General features: G+C 35.6%; 1 protein-coding gene and 1 pseudogene across 1 annotated transcript; one reads left to right on the top strand and one right to left on the bottom strand.

The window, feature by feature from the left end:
• The first annotated feature begins 2,830 nt into the window (after positions 1-2,830).
• On the top strand, positions 2,831-11,397 carry LOC143584405 (uncharacterized). Its single transcript, XM_077066475.1, has 6 exons — positions 2,831-3,061; positions 8,955-9,216; positions 9,308-9,344; positions 10,151-10,256; positions 10,336-10,446; positions 11,139-11,397. Exons 1-6 carry the CDS (start codon positions 2,957-2,959, stop codon positions 11,253-11,255), a joined length of 738 nt encoding a protein of 245 aa, XP_076922590.1. The 5' UTR covers positions 2,831-2,956; the 3' UTR covers positions 11,256-11,397.
• A 909-nt stretch (positions 11,398-12,306) lies between these two features.
• Positions 12,307-14,218, bottom strand: LOC143584407 (pentatricopeptide repeat-containing protein At5g50990 pseudogene; annotated as a pseudogene).
• Between the last annotated feature and the right edge of the window lie 7,432 nt (positions 14,219-21,650).

Here is a 21,650-nt window from a genome sequence, read left to right as displayed (position 1 = left end):
ATGAAAATCAACAAGAGTCTACTTAAGATGTGGCCAAACGCGTGTGTTCCTAGTCACCCATGGTTATCTTATGAGAATTTGTCAGCGATTAATGAAAGGTGTATGTTAGAAGTGTCTACACTTATCCCCTCCCAAGCCCCTCCTCTAATTACTCCAAGAAAAAATGAAAGAAGTGAACCTTTATATATACAGACGGGAAAGCATAGTCTTTGTGCATGATAATAAGCTATACAAAAGGCGTCATGTGTACCAAAAACGAGGGTAAAAATGTCCCTTTAAAAAAATTAAAATTTTGGGCAGATCTTGACTCATTGTAATATGGAGTCCTCGTTACAAATCTCGACTCAATATTAAGAAAATCTCGACTCACCATCATAACTTTCTTTTAGTTTTAATATATATATAATCTATAATAATAAACGTGTAAAAAAGAGATTAACGTTTAAAGAAATGCAAGAAAAAGCTAACCCTAATTATATTAGGATAAAGTGAGCTTGGCTAAAAATGAATGATCATAGACTCAAATTGCGTGAGAGAAGTCTACAAAAGGAATTCACTTCCAACAATTAAAGGCTATACTAGAAGTCTACTAAAATACGGAGTAGCTCGCTTTCAACGACTAAAAGGCATAGCAGTCCAACTAAAATTTAGAAACTAGAAAGCAACCACCGACATTGATGGAACGACAAGTTTGTCTCATACTATCTCTACGAGGTTAGTTTTACATTTCACAACAATTACCTCATAGGTGATTTTCAAATATCAATCCATCTTCTGATGAAAAGAATACGCCTATTTTTCATTTTATGCTTAATAGTAATAAATTATGATTAGAAAAATCGAACGGGTTAAAAGAATTATAGAAATTTTTGTGTTGTTTTTCTTTTAAATGAATATAATGAAAGACATGGGCTAATAAGTTTGATCTTATTCAACACATATTGTATACTTCTAAGACTAGAACAAGTATGGGTCAACCTAACAATTTTTGCCACATGTAAGGCAAAATACGTAGTTGAATAATAGGTTAAAAATGAATTAGACATTTAGAGTTTAGACTCAGCTGTGTCACAAGCGCTTTGAAGACTATTTAATCCACTTGGTACGTTTTTATTAAATTCTATCAACATCAATTGGAAGGCTAAAGAATATAACCAATATCAACCCATATACTAGATTAAGTTGTCATTTGTCAAGTTCAGAATTATAGCGGATTTTAAGGTTTTAACTTTTAATAATTAAGATATTTACCCATATTTACACACGAGACATTCCAGAAAAACATATGTATATTTTAAATTTAAGAATAGTACAGATTAACTACGTAATATAATGTTCAAACCATAAACGTGTTATGATTATAAGTATATTTATGTGTAATTATATAATTTAATAATGCATAGTTGCATACAAAAACATGTTCTGATATAAATTTACATGGCGCATATATCCACGTTCATGACTCGATGTTTCTTATCGTTTTTTCATATAATAATAACACTACTATTTAAGAAGTATTATTAATGTTACCAAATATTCCATGAAGTCTAAAGTATGAATACGTGTGTTGAAACTTCCCTCGATAGTCACTAAAGCATCCTTATGCTTTTGGGATTATATCAAAGGGTATCTTAGACGCGGTTTGATTTGATGAATTTATTGGATTTGATATTAATTATACTTAAAATATGTGTTTATTGTAACTAAAATTCACTCTTTCAAATTTCTTTAATAAAAGTCATACGAAATAGTTTCCGATACCATTTTCAACATGGCCCCGTTTCCCCCCATCTCACCACGAGCTCCCACTCCGTATGCCAGAGGAAGTCAAAAACATTCCAGTGGATTGTGTACACTTACCAGGGCCGGCCCCTGAGAATTCACGTACACCGGTCGGGCCGGAAAAATATGTTTTTTAAGCCTTAACAAACTTAATAATGTAAACTATTTTCTTTAAACGACGATTAAAGTTAGTGATACCTATATATAACAATTAACAAAATCATGATATTAAAATGACTTTATGACATACCAAATAAACTATAAAGTGTGGGTATTATAAAATAGTGGGATTATAAAATTTCGGGTATTCTAAATATATACATAATATCGGAAATTTTTAAAATTTCCGTGCCCCCAAAAAACATGTGCACCCGCAGGATGCCCTCAGAGCCTCCCCTAACACTTACCAAAATGCCTCTTGAACATTATTTTTAAAATTTTATATATTTTGTTGAACGACAATTTAAATCACTGCTGGTAAGTGAGAATACCCGATGCATAACTAAGAACCCATATTTTTGTCACATGTGGAACTTGAACACAAGATTTCCCCTATTAAATTAAGTACACACCTTAACCACTTGGGCTGTGTATTATTAGCATGTTCAAGTTATATATGTTTATTAGAAGATTAAGAAATTAAAATATAAATATGTATAAACGACTATAAAGATTGAAAGATATGTTTTTTATCTAAACAGAAAGATTTATAAGCAGTTTAAAAATCAAGATAAAATTGAAAAATGGGTAACTAGTAACTACCGAACGACGTCACTTGCCACTATTTACATTACCATCAGTTTAACAAACTAAAAACCAAACATGAAATTATCTAATAACTCATTCATTTCCTGCTGCAGCCAACCAAACACAGATTTCAAATTTCTTTTTTTAAATATTAACATGTGTGTAGGGACCCAAGTGATGTTTTGATTAATTATGGGGACAATAGATGTAAATTAAGCAATAATAGAAGGGTCTAAGTAAATACTTACCTAACTATTTAATTCTTGACAGCCCATTTCTTTTATGTTCCGTTTCACAACCGGCAGTAACCATATATTTGAATGGTAGCAAGCACAAGCAACAGCATACAAAGCCCTTTTCTGTAATTTCACACATCCAATAACAGTAATATATATTGTGTGCCAGTTTCAGTTTGCAGAAATAACAGATGGATATCAACAATGTGCAGAATGAGGATGCAAGCAGTGAGGTGGAACATAACAAGATTTTGCAAATGAGGGAATTGGTTGAGAAACAAGATGCTACATCTAAGGTACATGAATTTATGCATAACGTACAAGTCAATCTAGCCTGGATCTAGTCATCTTAAATTCTTAAAGTTGTGTTTTTCTTATTAAGGATCTATAGATTTTGTGAAAATTTCAAGGAGACTCTGATTTTGAGGAAGCAACAACATTATCATCATCGTACTCAGTATATCCCAACAATAGCAAAGCTATGGTAGGGTCTGAGGAGGGTAAGATGTAGACAACCTTACCTCTACCCCATGGGAATAGAGAGGCCGCTTCCGGTGAGACCCCCGGCTCGATAGTAGTTTTGCATCAAGCCTTGGACATAAGGCACATAGCACTCAATCATCAGGACGCCGGCTGATTGGTGCATGTACCCTTGTCTTTCGGAACGCCACCACATAATGCCTGATTAACCTTCCATCACTTTTAACGTTATTTTCACTAGATTAGTAAAATAACGTCAAAATTAGTGCAATTTTACTTTTACCCACCCGAGGGCAAAAGTTGACTTGGAAGTTAGAAACAATTTTGGTGTATATTTTATATATAAATAATGCCAAACATGATAACGAATTTATATTGTTCAAATAATATCAATTTTCTTTAAGCGAACTATTTAAGGGGGTTCAAAAATAAACTTTAGACTGTGCTTCATTTCTTACTGGTGGGCCCGTGAGTTTTCCCGAACGATGGTAAAAAAACTACTTACTAGGTTTAAAACATAAAAAATACACTTTAGACCCGCATTTCATCTTTGGCTAATTTTGTTTGTTTTAACATGAAACAGCCCGTTCATAACTAAACAAGTCGAAACTGCTAATGCTAGTCAAAAGTAGTGAGATCGATCATATAATGAATGAAAGAAAATTTGGCACGTGTTTCATCCTTTTACTAACGGGCCTGTGAGTTTTCTCTAACGATGGTAAAAAAAACTATTTAAAAGGTTTTATGCATCAAAATTTAGACTCGTCACCCGTGTTTCATCTTTAGTTGATTTTGTTTGTTTCAACCTGAAACGGGTCCGTTCTTAACTAATTAACTAATGGGAAAATGTGACACTGCATGGAAAGAAAATGAAATATTAAAGGAAAACTGGCATCTAACTATTAAGATAATAAGAAAATATTAGATGAGATATTATTTGATATGATGAATATGTATTTGATTTAAGTTTATCTAGTTAGCTATTATAGTTTGTATAGGTTTATGATTTCTACCCTATATAATGGGTTTGCTTTCTTTGTAATGACATAACAGAATTACATATTATAATATGGTATCAAAGCTTAACTCTAGATCCTAAAACAAGGTCGTTTTTTTTCTTTCTTCTTTCCTTCTCGGTTTCGATCGACCATGGGAGACAAATCCAAACCAACCGATGGAGAATCATCTGATTCATCCAAACACAAGCCTCTACACCCCGCGTATCCGTAACCAACATCCAAACAAAGATTAAAACCTTAGACGGAGCCAACATCACGTACTCATCTTGGACGAAGTTATTCCGGTTACACGCCAAAGCTTACAAAGTTTTGGAGCACATCGACGATGTCGAATCTCCTACCGCGGACTCCGACGACTATGCAGAATGGTCCGAATTTGATTCACTCGTCCTACAGTGGATCTACAATACAATATCTGAAAAGATTTTGGTCCGGATCCTTTAAACCAACACCACCGCTCGCGCGGCTTGGCTTCGCCTCGAAGGTATTTACTTAAATAACAAACGTGCCCGGGCTGCTGCGTTAGAACAACAATTTTCGAATCTGTTGTTGACGGCATGCACATCCATGGAGGATTATTGTCAAAAATTGAAAGACATAGCCGAACAATTAGGCGATGTTGATCAACCAGTTAGTGAATCACAACTGGTTCTACAACTGGTTAATGGCTTACCACGTGAATACGATGTAGTCGCAGCCATTATTAATCAGTCAACACCCACGTGGGACGAAGCCCTCACCCAAATTGATCTTGAACAAAAGAGACAAGCCGCTAGACTACACCAATCGGCTTTGATGGCTTCCTGAGGTGATCGCTACCAAGGTAATAATAATGGTAATTTTAATCAACGCCAGTTAAGTAACTCAACAAGCTATCGAGGTGGAGGTCATGGCTATGGTTACCGTGGACGAGGTAGGAATCAACGCGGCCGAGGACGCGGCTCATTCCAAGGACATCAAAATTCGTACCCTAACAATTTCAATTCTACAAATTGGTCTAATACTCAATCAGGACCCAACAACAATAATCAATGGCCCAATAGCAATTGGTTCCCACCACCCAGCCCATATCCAACTCAACAACATTCCAAGACCCAACAGTGGGGACAACCCAATTCCCATCCATGGTCTGGGCAGGTTGGGCCCAACTCTCAACCTCAACAAATGACTAATGGGGCAACAAATTTTGCAAGCCCAACTCATAGCCCACAACAGCAACAGCCTTGGCATCCCACTGCACCACCATCAAACGGACCACAACACAGATTCTAATTTTGAGTTTGCTGGTTTCTCAAACACTGATGCAAATGCTCTCACTTATGCTTTGGGTCAAGTAAGCCTTAACCGTATGAAACAGTCCACCTCAAATATGGTTGACCCGGCTTGGTATATGGACTCCGGGGCATCATCACATCTCACTCCGGACCCAGGTAAACTTTCTTCCTATTTGTCGAATTCTCATTTAAACTCGATTTTTGTTGGTAATGGCAATCACGTCCCTATTCGAGGAACTGGCAACACCACTTACCCAACCCAAAACCGAACCTATAAGTTAAATAATATCCTTTACGCACCATCCATTATTAAAAATTTACTTTCTGTCCGAAAATTTAATATTGATAATTGGACTTCTACGAAATTTGACCCTTTCGGTTTTACTGTGAAGGATTTCAAGACTGGAGCAACGCTTTCCAGCCACGATAGTACGGGGGAGCTCTATCCATTCACCGCACCAGTTTTTCCGTCAGCCTTCGTCAACACCAACACCGATCAATGGCACAATCGACTCGGTCACCCGGGCGATCATATCATGTCTTTATTACGTTCTCGTTGTTTTATTTCTTGTCATAAACAATCCAATTTACATATATGTCATTCATGTCAAATATCTAAACATAAACGATTACCATTTTATGATTCAACTTCGATTACCTTTGCCCCGTTTGACATTATTCATTGCGATTTATGGACCTCACCAATCACAAGTAAAATGGGTTATAAATATTATATGGTTCTAATTGATAATTTTTCACACTTTGTATGGGTCTACCCCTTAAAATTTAAATCTGAAACTTTTACCAACTTCACCAAATTCCACCAGTTTATCTTAACCCAATTCAATATCAAAATCAAATCCTTTCAGTGTGACCTTGGCAGTGAATTTGACAATAACGAATTCAAAAACTTTGCTCAAACACACGGATTAGCCCTCCGTTTTTCTTGCCCTCAAACCTCCCAACAAAATGGTCGTGCCGAACGAATGATACGCCGCCTAAATGATATTGTTCGTACCTTGCTTAACCATGCTTACTTACCTCCACGTTTTTGGGTTGAAGCTCTTCACACGGCTGTCTACCTCCATAACATCCTACCCACTACACATCTTAACCTTTCCACCCCTCACTTTGCTTTATACCTTCGCCACCCAACCTATGACCACCTTCGTGTTTTTGGTTGAACGTGCTACCCGAATACATCTGCCACCAACTCCCATAAATTCCAACCACGCTCTGTTAAGTGTGTTTTCCTTGGATACCCACCGGACCACCGCGGCTATCGCTGCTATGATCCCGCGACGGGCAAAATTATTATCTCTAGACATGTCGTCTTCGACGAAAACTCTTTCCCGTTCTCCGAACCGCTCAGTCCTGACACTTATGAATTTCTCGAAGAACCACTACCCTCTCAACACATTCCGCCTATGGTTTTTCCATCCCATACACCCTTACCTACACCTTCTGTTTCCATTCCTTGCACCGATCCTTCTAGCCCATCTGTCCACATGCCAATCCCTTCACCCCAAGCCACCACTCACACCAATACAACCCTCCCCCCACACACCACCCATCCAATGACAACCCGCGCTCGTGCCGGGATAACAAAACCGATCACTAGATTAAACCTCCACACCACCACCCTGCCTATCTCTCCCATTCCCAAAAGCTACCAAATTGCCCGTTCAGATCCGAATTGGCGTGAAGCCATGAACAACGAATTTCGGGCTTTACAGGAAAACGACACATGGGAGTTAGTCCCACCTCCGGCCGATCACCCGGTTATCAGATGTATGTGGCTATTTCGACATAAGTTTAAATCCGATGGAACATTAGAAAGATACAAAGCACGATTGGTAGTTAATGGCAAATACCAAACTATTGGCGTTGACTGTGATGAAACATTTAGTCCAGTTGTACAGTTTTAAGTTTGGCTATTTCTCGGTCATGGCCGATACACCAGTTGGATGTTAAAATGCTTTCTTACACGGGGATTTACAAGAAACGGTGTTCATGCACCAACCCCCGGGGTTCGTTGATCGGAATGCCCCGACTCATGTATGTCGATTAAAGAGGTCCTTAAATGGATTGAAACAGGCACCTCGAGCATGGTATACTCGCTTCTCTACATTTATTACTACTCATGGGTTTCGTTGTAGTACTTGTGACCAATCGCTATTTATCTACAACCACGGGGTGCACCAGGCATACCTTCTCCTTTATGTCGATGACATCATGTTAACAGCTTCTCATACAGGTCTACTTGACACAATTATTGCCACTCTATCACGAGAATTTGCTATGACCGATCTCGGTAATTTACTTCACTTTCTTGGGGTTACCGTTACACGGGATGACAACAGGTTGTTTCTCTCTCAGGCCACATACACGCGGGAGATTATTGAACGCGCTGGTATGACTAATTGTAAACCATGTGCGACACCCGTTGACACCACGTCCAAACCTAGCGCAACCGAAGGAACCCTTCTTCCTGATGGCACACTTTATCGTGCCTTAGCCAAGGCTTTACAGTATCTCACATTTACTAGGCCAGGCATTACTTATGTTGTACAACAGGTTTGCTTGTTTATGCACGCTCCTCGTGACTCTCACCTTGGGTTTATGAAACGAATTATACGGTATCTATGCAGCACCGTTGATCACGGTTTACGTATCGTCAGGTCGCCGGTCACCACTTTAACCGCCTACTCTGACGCAGATTGGGCTGGATGTCCCGATTCACGACGATCCACCTCGGGTTACTGTGTCTTTTTGGGCGATAATTTAATTTCGTGGTCTTCTAAGCGTCAGGCTACCATTTCTCGTTCTAGCGCGGAAGCAGAGTATCGCGGTGTCGCCAACGCGGTGGCCGAGACAACCTGGATTCGGAATCTTCTTCTTGAGCTTCACGTGCCTCTTGCTCGAGCCACAATCGTGTACTGTGACAATGTTTCCGCGGTCTACTTGGCTCATAATCCAGTTCAACATCAACGAACCAAGCATGTGGAGATTGATATCCACTTTGTTCGGGAAAAGGTACAACTTGGTCTCGTTCGGGTCTTGCATGTTCCGTCTTCTTCCCAATATGCCGATATCTTTACGAAAGGGTTACCACGTCAGATGTTTCAAGAGTTCCGGGATAGTTTGAACGTTCATTCCTTAAACGCTCAAACTACGGGGGAGTATTAGATGAGATATTATTTGATATGATGAATATGTATTTGATTTAAGTTTATCTAGTTAGCTATTATAGTTTGTATAGGTTTATGATTTCTACCCTATATAATGGGGTTGCTTTCTTTGTAAATGACAAAAAAGAATTACATATTATAATAGAAAAATGTGACACTGCATTAAAAGAAAATGATATATAACTTAAAGTTAGGTAATCGTCTAATGAATATTATTTATTATAGGAGTACGATGATTTGACATTCAGAAGGTTTCTTCGTGCCCGTGACCTGGACATAGACAAAGCATGTGCTATGTTTCTGAAGTACCTTAAATGGAGAAAAACATTTGTTCCAAATGGTTCTATATCTGTATCAGAAATCCCTAATCATATAGCTCAAAACAAACTATTTATGCAAGGAACAGATAAAACTGGTCGCTTAATAACCGTCGTGTTTGGTGGCAGACACTATCCCAACAAAGGAGGAGGTCTAGAAGAGTTTAAGCGTATGTTTTTAAACTATATGTTCATCAATCCAAATCCTTTTTAGTTTAATATTTTAATTGTATTCTTATTATGATTTTGAATGCATCACAGGTTATGTGGTCTTCACACTTGAAAGAATAATTTCAAGGTAAGACTATTTTGATTCACTAGTTCGCTTTCATAGTATTGCGGCCAGGGTGAAAATGACCCAAGTCATTTGTGAGCCACTCAAGATTGGCTCGCTAAAATCTCAAATTGAACCAACTTAAACAAGCTCGAGCCTTAAAATAAGCTTGTATAATAAACAAGCCCGGGCCTGAGCTTCACTTATCAAGCTCGAGCTGGCTCGTGTGGCTATTTTATATTATTTAATATATATTAGATATATATAACGCGTTTATGTAAATGTAATAGTTATCATTATACAAAAACTTACAATAAAAATAAATAACTAATATATATTATGTTATAAAAAAATATAACTAAAATATATATATATAAATAATTATAAATGAACATAAGTTAATTAATGAATAATAAACGAGCTTGAAAAACTACTCACAAGCCGAGTTCAAGATTTAGAAATAAAGCTCGAAACGAGCCAAGCTCAAGCCTAATCGAGCTCAAACTCGGGTCGTTTACTCCCCTAATTGTGGCAAAATGGGCTCGGGTCAAAACGGGCCAAGTTGGCCTGAACCTTCTGTTTGTTTAAGTTTTGTATAGATAATTAATGTATTTTATATGATTACACAAACTATAATATTTTAATATTAATGTGAATAGAACTAACTTACTAGGAGAATCTAGCAACTTTTGATCAAGTTTCTTTTAGGTTATCATTGTTGATTATATGCGAATCAAAGCAATCATAAGTAAATGGGCTGAAATCTATCTCAAATTTTTAGGGCTGATTTTAAGTTGACCTGAATTGACCTGTTCATATTTGAATATCAGGATGCCTCAAGGGCAGGAAAAGTTTGTGTCTATTGCAGATATTCAAGGATGGGGATATACAAACAGTGATATCCGTGGATATCTTGCAGCGCTCTCTATTTTGCAGGTTTATAATCATTTCACTGAGTGTGTGCGTGTGTGCGTGTGTGAACAGAATATCCTTTAAAAATTAATGTTTATGGCAGGATTATTATCCAGAGAGACTTGGAAAAAAGTTTGTGGTGCATGTTCCATATGTATTTATGGCAGCATGGAAGATGATCTATCCTTTTATTGATGAAAAAACAAAGAAAAGGGTAACTTTTCATAACGGCTCATGTTTTATTCCTCTTGGGTCAATGGGTAAAAATATAGCTTCAAAGGAGACAGGCCAAACGGGTAAAAGTAACCCAAAAGTTTACTTTATTTACGCTTGTAAGCGAACCGAAATTCAGTGAACCGTTCAAAGCGTAGGTCGTGTTTATTTATTTAATAACCGAACAAACATGAAGAAACATTTTTGTTCATTTAGTTAAATGAACATACATGAACACGTGTCTCATTCGTTCTTTTACGTTTCTGAACGTTCGTTCATTTAAATTCGTTTATGTTCATTCGTTTACATTCGTTAGTTTACCTTTGTTTAAGTTCATTCGTTTACTTTTGTTCAATATATTCATTTGATTTTTTTAGACCCCCTCATTGTTGTTCGGGTTTAATTTTTATTGGTTTTACCTGTTTTTAGTTATGTCCGCCCATTTACGTTTGTGGGCCGTTCGTTTATGCTGTTAACGAACAAAGATGTACAATTTAATTTTCTTAACAAACGTTCACAAACAAGAAAACATCGTTCATTTTGTTCGTGTTCGATCATTTGTTGGGTTAAAGTTTAAGAACAAACACAGACATTCTCCATTCGTGTTCGTGCGGTTCGTTTACAAACCTACCTCTATTTGTCTTCATATAAAATTATAAAGTAAGGTTGAGTTTTGGTTTGTTTACCTTGCAGATTGTATTTGTTGAAAATAAGCAGTTGACATCTACACTTCTGAAAGACATTGATGAGAGTCAACTTCCAGATATTTATGGAGGCAAATTGAAACTGGTTCCCATCCAAGATAGCTAGTTTAGTCAACAGTTGACTTTTTTTCTTTCTTCCATTTGATTAAGTCCTGCTAATATCCTTATGCACCTTAAATGGTTGCAACTATTGCCTTTCTGTAATGTGGAATATTATGAAAACAGTTGGTTTTTATATTAACAGTAGACCAAAAACAGTTTATTCTGGTCCGGTTTGACCCGAAAGACGTGCCAAAAAATCCAATTTATATAAAAAACTAGCATGTCAAACATGAGTACAAAAGTTATATTGTTTGAATAATAATCTGATTTTACAAGTCAAACATTTTAGCAGGCTTTATGTGTTCATATTACACTTTGACCATTTGACTGGTCTCTAATTATGATATTCTTTATTTGACCTATTAGAGATAAAACATAACTTAAATTGGCGCATGTCATACATGAGTACAAAAGTTATATCCGATGCATGAACGAATTATGATGCAACATCAACATATTTTAAATAAAGTAATCGCAAAGAAACGATGTGAAATGGGTTGAATAGCAAATGTCTTTTATATAAAACACAAACCAAGCTACATCTGGATAATGGGTAAGCGAGCAACAAGCTGCGCCGCTATCCCCTTTTGAATCGCAAAGCCTTTTTTGGCCATTTATATAAATAAAATCTGTGTTAATAAATATTAAAGAGACAATGTTGTTACAATAATATACTTCTGAATCTTTGAATAAAAGATCCAGGAGGTTGTATGGATCAAAATAGGCTTAGCGTAAGTTTAGCTGGTTCAACCCATTTCACCTGTTACTTTTATGTTAATTTTGAATTTTCCCATATGAGATAAAGCATAACCCGATTAGGCTTGTAAACAAAAAAAAACAAACACGAACTGAGCATGTTCATGTTCGCTTATTTAACTTTAACCGAACAAACGATCGAACACGTTCAGTTAAACGAAAAATATTTTCTTGTTCGGTTCATTAAGAAATTGATTGTGTTGGTGTTTGTTTATATTCTTTCGTTATCAATATAAACAAACGATTCAGTACGTAAACGAACAAACAAAACTGAATATAGATGAATGAACATAACTCAACTCAAACTAATTACAAGTAAACGTGAACAACAAATCAAGTCAACAAATTACTAGACTAAATTGTAATGCGCCTGAAATTTTTAAATTCATATAAATAAATGTAAAGAACGAATGAGAAGTGTATTCATGTTTGTTTGTTTAACTAAATGAACATAAAATTTTGTTCATATTCATACGTTTAATAAATAAAAAAGAATTTTCCGTCGCATGATTCACGAACGGTTCACTAAATGTTCCGTTCTTTACAAGCCTAAACGTAATCACATATATTATATAAAATTGGTACAAAATTGTCACCTTCATCGAAAAGCTACCAATAATCTCCACAGCTACAAAAACCATCTTCAATTCGATGAAAACGAACTCGATCCCTCACAACGATTACTCTTTTCAAAACTTTAGAAACCAACTTCATCCACAAGTGACAGTCAATACAAGTCCTCAAATTCTTTGAGACCCTAATTTCAGACCCGGGGCTTGATTTTAGAACACCATACGCCACTGCCAACTTTTCACTATGATAATTCAAATTTCCCTCTTTTTCCTCTTCAGATATATCCATTAAAACCAACTCAAGAACATGTTTAAATCCTTCATCTTTAACACGACTCGTTAATCCTTCAAGAATCTTGTAAATTGATTCGGTTTCACAATGTAATCTATCTCCTGATTTGAATTGATGAATCACTCCACCAAATTCAATCCAACTTTTTCCTTTACTTTTATTAACCCCTTTTTGTTTCATAGCATGCCTCACATTTTCAGCATTATCCCATTTATTTACAGAACAATAAGTATTCGATAACAAAACGTAATCACCACTATCGAGATGTGATATTTTAGACACTGCAAGTTCTCCTAATTGAAGGTTTTTATGTGTTCTGCAGGCACTAAGAAATGCGCGCCATATAACAACATCAGGGTCCATTGGCATACCCTTAATTACTTCATAGGCTTCTTCTAGAAGCCCAGCCCGACCAAAAAGGTCAACCATTGACCCGTAATGCTCAAGCTTCGGCTCAATTGAGTATTTTGTTCTCATTAAGTTAAAATACTCACGACCCTTTTGAGTCAAACCACAATGACTACACGCAGCCAACATTCCAACAAAAGTAATCGAATCTGGTGAAATATTTTCATCTTCCATTTTTGAAAAAGTTGCAATTGCATCGGTAGCAAGACCGTGCATTGCTAGCCCATTAATCATCGCGTTCCAAACCGACACATGATCGTGTTTAACTTTTTCAAAAACTGATTTCGCGGCCTCGATTGCTCCACATTTTGAATACAAGTCTATGAGTGCAGAACTCAAAATGAAATTGAGTTCGATTCGTTTTTCGGTTAGTAAACTGTGTATCCACTTAGCTCGATCTAGAGCTCCAACACGACCGCATGAAGTGATAATGGATGAAAATGTGAACTTATCGGGCTCCATATTTGAATCCAACATCTTTTTGAAGAACTTAAACGTCTCATCAAAACGTGCATTTCTAACAAAACCTCCTATCATTGATTTCCAGGTTATTATATCTCGTTTGGGCATTTTACTAAACACATTTTTGGCAATATTAACATCTCCTACTTTCATAAGATTTGCAATGATTGAATTGGAAGAAACCAAAATGAACTTCCAGTGAGGAACTTCATTAAGTAATTGACGGGCAAAATTGAGATGATTGAAAGAAAGGTATGTTGTGACTAGTAGTGATGCAAGAGATGGGCATGTTTCATACCCGAGTTTAATGATTCTTGCATGTGTTCCAATAACAGCTGCTGAGTTTCTTGATAATTTGCATTCTTCCAGAGATTGCACCAGCAATCGGTGATCTGAAAATGCTGCTCCATAAAAGGAGAACCGAGTTAAACTAACAATTGATTGATTTAAACCATTAACATTGACTGAAAAAGAAATGTTTCATTTCAACTAAGCATTAGGTCATTTTGCAGGAGTAATATCCAAATTCAACTAGATCGTGTTCAAATCTAACACCAAAGTCGATCATATCGGCATACGCACTGCATGTGTGCGAACGATGCGTATGAAGTAAAATTCAATTACATTCCTTGCATATTAACACAATAATAGACAGAGCTGCAAATCAAGCAAACGGACACACTGAATGGGATGTGTTACATTGTAGATAAATCACAACAAAATAGACGGAGTTACAAATCAAAAGTGTTTTTACAGTAAAGTATAACGAAAGTGCTTGCATTTCAGCACAGAACAGATGCAATTTCATTTTAAAGCTAGTTAAAATTTGTTTCAATGAATCGATTAAGAAGATGCACTGAAAGCTGCGTGTTACCTAAAATAATGTGTACGAGTGTAAATCCTAGAGAAATCACCACAGAAAATCAAAAGTGTATGCGCTTGAAATCCAACACAGAATAGACACAATTGCAAACAAATCTAGCTAAATTGGCTTAAATGAATCAATTAAGCAGACACACTGAATGCTATGTGTTAAAATATTAATAATTCTACACAAATCACCACAGAAATAAACTTGAGTTACAAATCAAAAGTAATCCACCACAGAAGAGATGCAATTTGAGTTAAAATTCGCTTCAATGAATCAATTAAGCAGATACAGTGAACGTGTATGAGCCACAAGTCACCAAAGAAATAGTTTGAGTTACAGATCAAAAGCATTTGAGAGTAAATTCTACTGAAATCGCATCAATTCAGCTCAGCATAGATGCAGTTACACGTAAATCGAGTTAAATGTTGCTTCAATTAAACATACGAGCTTAACGTAATAGATGCAGTTACGTATAATATAACCTGAAGGTTCCGTGGAATGAACGTGGACAACGGATGCCGTGTGGTTCTTCCGCCATTGAAGAATGATAATCATATATCTTCTGTTCATTTCTATTCTACGGTTATGAATTAGGTATGTATGTATGTCAGTTAGAACAAGAAGAAGACACCAAGCATTTGATGTTTGGATTAAGCCCAACTCAAATGAGCCCAATAAAGATGATAGTATTTATTCTATTCCAAGTTTATGGCCCATACTTTCCTCTTAACAACATACATACACATAAAGGTGCACAAAAAACCCGTACCCGGAACCCGGTTTTTTTATACCCGGGTTATCTATACCCGAAACCGGAACCGACCCTACCCGTAGGGTATGGATAGGGTATGCCTTTTGAGCTCAATACCCGTACCCGATTTATACTCGTAAATACCCGGAACCGGTCATACCCTATACTCATACCGGTTATACCCAATACCCGATACCAATTTTCTAATACCCGAAATAATACACGAGTTTTTATAGTATATTTTTATATTTACTTCATAACTTTTATGTTTAAGTTTTTTTAAAATGCATATTATTAAGTAAATAATTTGTACTTAAGTGGATTTATGATTTTTGTAATATAGTTTAATTATTTTTATAAATTACAAAGCAAATTTAAATTTTTAACAAATTTAAAAATGAATAAAAAAATTACAAATTCAAAACCGGGTATTAATACCCGGTCGTACCCAGTTCCAATACCCGAACCCGATCATACCCTACCCGTGTACATAGGGTTGAGTTTTTTTCCTCAATACCCTACCCGATTTCTCTCTATACCCGATTTTCCAATACCCGATCATAAACGAAACCGGTTCCATACCCGAACCCGAGTATTAGAAAAAACCCGATTTGTGCACCTCTACGTACACAGGTGCACAAATCGGGTTTTTCAAATACCAGGTTTTGGTTATGAAACAAGGTTCGGGTATGACCAGGTATTAAATAATCAAGTATTGGCAATACAAGGGTCATGTTCGGGGCCGGGTATTCCTTCTAAAAACCATACATTATATATCGGGTTCAGGTTGGGTATAGACCGGGTATTTTAAAATGGGTATTTGAATACCCTATTTCCGGGGTTTTCAGGTTTTTTCTGGATACTTTTCGGGTATATATCAGATTTTTTAAGGGGTTGCACTTTTTAGGGGCATTTTTCAGGTATTTTTCGGGTATAGATCGGGTATTTGAAAAACCCGGCTTCGGGTATTGGAAAAACCGGTTCCAGATATGAAACAAGTTACGGTTTTCGGGTATTACCGGGTACAAATCGGGTCTGGTTCGGGTATGGGTTTTGTTACCAAAATGCATACCATATTCGTACCCTACATATAGGTTGGGTACAGGTTCGGGTAGTAAATCCCGGACATAAAAAAATCCGGTTCCGGGTTTAGGTTTTTTGTGCATCTCTACACACACAAAGACTATAAAAAATAAGTGTCACTCCCAAACCGACGCAGAAAACGTTGGTTGTTTAAAGACTCATGATTGCTATTGAGGTTTCAATATTTTTATAACAACGTTATGTTTAGTACAAGAAATGTAAATAAGGCAAACAAGACAAGTAATCCAATTTCATATTATAACTAGGTCCAACTCCTAAGTGTTGAATCATGCTTGTTGAATACTCATGCTTTGTTTTACCTCAAAGGCTCAAACATGTTTTAAATCAAGTGTCAAATAAAAATAGTTTGTAGGAATACATTAGGACTAAGTGAATAAAACAGCTCATAGCGTGTAGTACAATCCATACGTAAATATTAAATCTGAAGCAAAATGTGAAAAAGAATAAGGTGTACACAATCAGCCATGTGTGACTGAATTAAGGCCCAACCGCATAGGTCACCCTTCTATGAGTCAAAGCGTATACGAATTCAGGTTCAGTCATCTGCGTTCCCCCTAGAGGTGTCAACGAATATAGGTGGGTTTGTCAAACCAGTAACGCTATTATTGTTACCAGGGCTTGTATTAAGTTAATGATTATGTTGTGTTTGTTATTGAACTAAGTAAGTTTAAGACATAAAGCATGGAGATTGCATATGAACATATGACTGAATTGTATAATATAAAAGTGTGAACATGAATATGTGTACTATATTTCAACCCAAAACGTGTAAAAGTATGAAAATGGGACTATGCAATGCAACTCACCTCGATTAAAGACGTGATAACTAGCTAACGGATAGTATATAAAATATGAGTGATGAAAATACAAGTGACTAATGGTGAAATGTCATTTAAAATGAGAAAAAATAAAAGAAGTCATGAACTTACTTTAAAAAATGAAGATCAAACTATGGTTTCAAACCACGGCTTAACTAGCAAAACCATCACACAATTGAAACATGTATTAGGTTGGGTTTTTGGGTGCAATATGTGGTTTGAAACCACGGCTTGCCTTATTTTAATCAAAATTATTATTTTCTGAAATTATTGTCTAATACATTTACAAAAATATACCCAAAACGTGGCGGTTACACCATTTTCGTAACATCTCCAGAAACCATACCATTGTTAAAACAATTTTTGCAAAATCAACATTTCTGGAAAATTTTCCACAGTCGACCCTTGCATTTTCAAAATGATATAAACAAACTCCATCCTTTGTTTTATATCCAATGTCGTATGCCAGATAAAAAAATTAAAAACTTGATTAGCAACATTGAACTTGACCCAAACCATAAATGCGAACACTTTAACCAACTCTTAACAAATAGTTTGCACATAATACTTTTTGTCATCCGTGAATAATATAGTGACAGGTTGATGGATCGTGAAGTCCGTTATTATGCTAATTAGATCTAAACAAAATTAATCTTAGTAGATAGTTACAGGATAGTTGTTAACCATGCAATTTGTGCCGTGAAAAGGTAGGTAAAAAACGAATGTCAAAGTAGGTGAAACATGATCACATGAAGAAGTAATGATGGTCCATATTATCTCTAAAATAACCAATGAATCTGGACACGTAAAGAACACAAATGGAATGACAAAATTATTCATTTTTGGTTCTCGGTTTCTTTCATTTTTGCAATATTACTGTCATGGAAGTATATATTAATTTGAGTGGCCTTTTTAAGAAATCGATGACACTCTAAATATATATATATATATATATATATATGAATAACCCATAATCTATATTTGAATAGGTGGGTGTTCTCGTCCATTCCAATCCCCGTCACAAAAATTTCATTCCAATCTACAAATGGTTCATGATCAGGATGAAATTTTGTAAAGGACATCAAGATGGACGGAACACGACCCCCGTCGATGATATCGAGCAAACAACCATTTAGAGTGGACTATCCCTGATCCAGTCCTTTAAACCATAAGAGTGAGTTTACAATGTGAAGACAAGGGTTGATGTTGAATTCAAAACCAAATGCATCATCCAAAGTCAAACTCCAAAGGATCATGTGAGGAATCAAATTTTAGGTAAATATCGTGCAATACAATGTATAGAGCCAGATGCATGATATTGTGTTAGATGAAAAATCAAATGCATGAGATCAAAATAGGAAATTGGCATGCATGTTAGTTGATATGTCATTATTAAATATTATTATAAAGTTTTGTAATTGATTATGAATATACAACTTACACTTTCGTTTTAAATAAGTGTCGTATATATATGTGGTCGTTTTGTTTCTTTTTTTTGTTTTTGTTCTTTTTAACAGCGTTTGGAACTGACCGCTATTAAACAAGAGACCTTCATACTAAAGTTAAATGGGGGCATATGGTATTTAATTATCCTCGTAAAATTAATGTGACTTTTAAGTCTCATAAATATTTGAACGTGTTTGTTGTTAAAATAGATACCTCCAAGGCAAGGGGTAGTGGGTCATCTTGGTGGTAAAGTGGTGTCTATCCCTAAGTGTGAGTTCAAATCATGTGAAAGTGAAATTCACAGCATAGTTAATAGTTTTAGAAGTAATGTAGGTGTAAAGTAGAGAGTGTGTGTTCGTAGGTAAAAAAAGATTTAGAAAAGATGTTATCGTATTGAATTTATTGTATCTTTTATAGTCATATATAATAGATTAATATTTATTTATAAATAAATCAAATCGACTTATAAGTATATTGTTTAAATCGTTCTTAAAACATTCTACATTAATCAATGGTTATTTTATATTCATTTCGAGACGTGTGAAGTATGATATAGTATACATGTAGATAACAAACACGTGTGTATGAATGTATTATTGCTATTTTTGTGAGAAAGAAAAAGGTAGGTGGAAGGGACAAAGATTATGTCACTATGTTTATAAGCATCTCAACCAACAACTACTCCGTAAAGGAAGAAAACCACACGGGAAAATTTTAGTATTGAGCCAAACTGCCAAACTATAAAATCACGAATCTTTATTTCTTCACTTTTCCTACTTATAAAAACATATATTAACAAGATATCTTCAAAACAAATATTCCAAAGTATTCATGTGACAAAACCTCAACCTCGAACCCTGATAAACCGGATGGAACATCGAACAACACTTTCAAGCCTTGAACCTTCGCCTATGATAACACTTGTTATGTACCGATCAGAGCAACTACGTAGAAGAACATAGTATAACACACACACAAAGAAAAAAAGAAAACAAGAACACGAGATTTGTGTGGTTTGATCAAGTCGACAGACGTTCACTGGCTGCAGTTAGGGTTATCTTTCATTAGCTCAGTGCAAAGATTACAATATGTCATTGCAATATTTATAGAGAACAATATATTAAATGACTTGTGGACCAAGAAATCATAAATTGAGTATACCTCCTCAAATAAATGGGGCACCCCCATTTGCCTTTACATTGTCAACTAAAACGGCCAAAGACATTCACAAAACCTAACATAAACGGGTATACCCGATTCATTATATAAATAAATGTACCAAGTATATTAATCATGACTCAAAACACAAAATTGTATAACTTAAACTCAATCAAAGTAACGCACTTACACGCCAAGTGAGTTGTATGATTAAACTTATAATGTCTTTGTTTTTTATTTGAATTTTAAATGATTGATTGGTCAGTTTGTTTAATTATGTACAACCATTACATGACTCAAAACACACATAAAATTGTATAAATTAAAACTCAATCAAGTAACACACTTACACATCAAGTGAGTTGTATGATTGAACTTATAATTTCTTTGTTTTTTTATTTGGATTTTAAATGATTGATTGGTCAATTTGTTTAATTATGTACAACCGTAACATGACTTGTTTAGTTAAATAAATTAGAACAATTGGACATTAGCATGGCCTCTTTGTCAAATGAGTTAGATAAGAAGATCTTGTATGAGCCTCCATGATGACTAGAAAAAGGATGAGATCCTTGTCGCTATTTAAATGGTCATGGTCGCTATAACAATTTTGTACGTATGAGACTTGTCTATTAGTTAATAGATGCAACTCATTACGTTTTATATTTCGACGTGCTTTTATGTTACCAAACATCTAGTTCATAATCCATGTGATTCCATAATTTCCAATCCAAAAAAATCTATAAAAACTAAGATATTTAAGTAAATTTAAAAGCGTCTTATTCTTGTATTAACATGGTATAAAGTGTAAACACCATGCACATCATTTACAAAATCGAAATTGCTTTTATAAAAACAGATTTTAATGTATATCCAATTTATAAATCTTCATTGACTCACCTGCACTCGTATAATGATTATAATTGGGATGTGTTATTCATACACCCTTTATAGGGTGTATATATAGATAGAGTGTTTGTTAAGAGGGTGTGTGAATAACAAAAAAAGATGTATGAATAACCACTGCCTTATAATTTTGTCGCAAGACCACTCAAAGGTTAATAATTACGATGAAGTTAACATGGCAATAATTAGTTGAATGTAGACTGAAGAAACACGAAACGTACCAGGCATAGTTCGGATCGTCTTCTACGGGATGCTGTAACCAAATCTCGATCTCCTCCGCTCAGATCTGCAATGGTTTTTGGGGGTGTGGAGGTGACTGCTAAGAAATCCTGAGGATCTCTTGTTTACAGACACAAAAATGGTCATGGTGGTGGCTCTTATTGAGAACAACCCTTAATAAGGAGGTGGAGACCTCCTTATATAGGGAGCCACATGGCCACCATCATGGTACCCTAATGGGCCTAGCCCAGTTAGGGTTACCTCCACAAAACCCCCTCAGCCCAATAATATTGTATTAGTCCATATAATAAAATAAGCCAAACATAATAAATTAAGGTCGTAAGCCGGGTTTAGTACCATACCCCTACATAGACTTTTCTTTAGAATAAGTGGTTGTTTTATTTAGATAATGATACTAGGAGTTGACATTTCATGATTTTACAATTGGGACATTTAGAGTTGTCATTATATAAGTGGGTCAAAAGTTTATAAATAATAATGATAAGATGCTTATTTGGAAAAGTAATTTAATAGTCAAAGATAAGTATGCTTCCGGGTTTAGTACCATACCCCTACATAGACTTTTCTTTAGAATAAGTGGTTGTTTTATTTAGATAATGATATTAGGAGTTGACA

Source organism: Bidens hawaiensis, unplaced genomic scaffold (assembly GCF_021521415.1).
Source record: "Bidens hawaiensis isolate Kalapana, Puna unplaced genomic scaffold, B.hawaiensis_p1.1 tig00033114_1, whole genome shotgun sequence".
NCBI lineage: Eukaryota > Viridiplantae > Streptophyta > Magnoliopsida > Asterales > Asteraceae > Bidens > Bidens hawaiensis.
This window is presented reverse-complemented; position numbering and strand designations above follow the sequence as displayed.

Bases quoted from the DNA above. Each gene is read 5' to 3' on its own strand.
- LOC143584405 (XM_077066475.1), top strand. From the start codon at position 2,957: ATGGATATCAACAATGTGCAGAATGAGGATGCAAGCAGTGAGGTGGAA. The intron at 3,062-8,954 runs GTACATGAATTT...TATTTATTATAG, and splicing joins AACAAGATGCTACATCTAAG to GAGTACGATGATTTGACATT. The intron at 10,447-11,138 runs GTAACTTTTCAT...TTTACCTTGCAG, and splicing joins ATGAAAAAACAAAGAAAAGG to ATTGTATTTGTTGAAAATAA.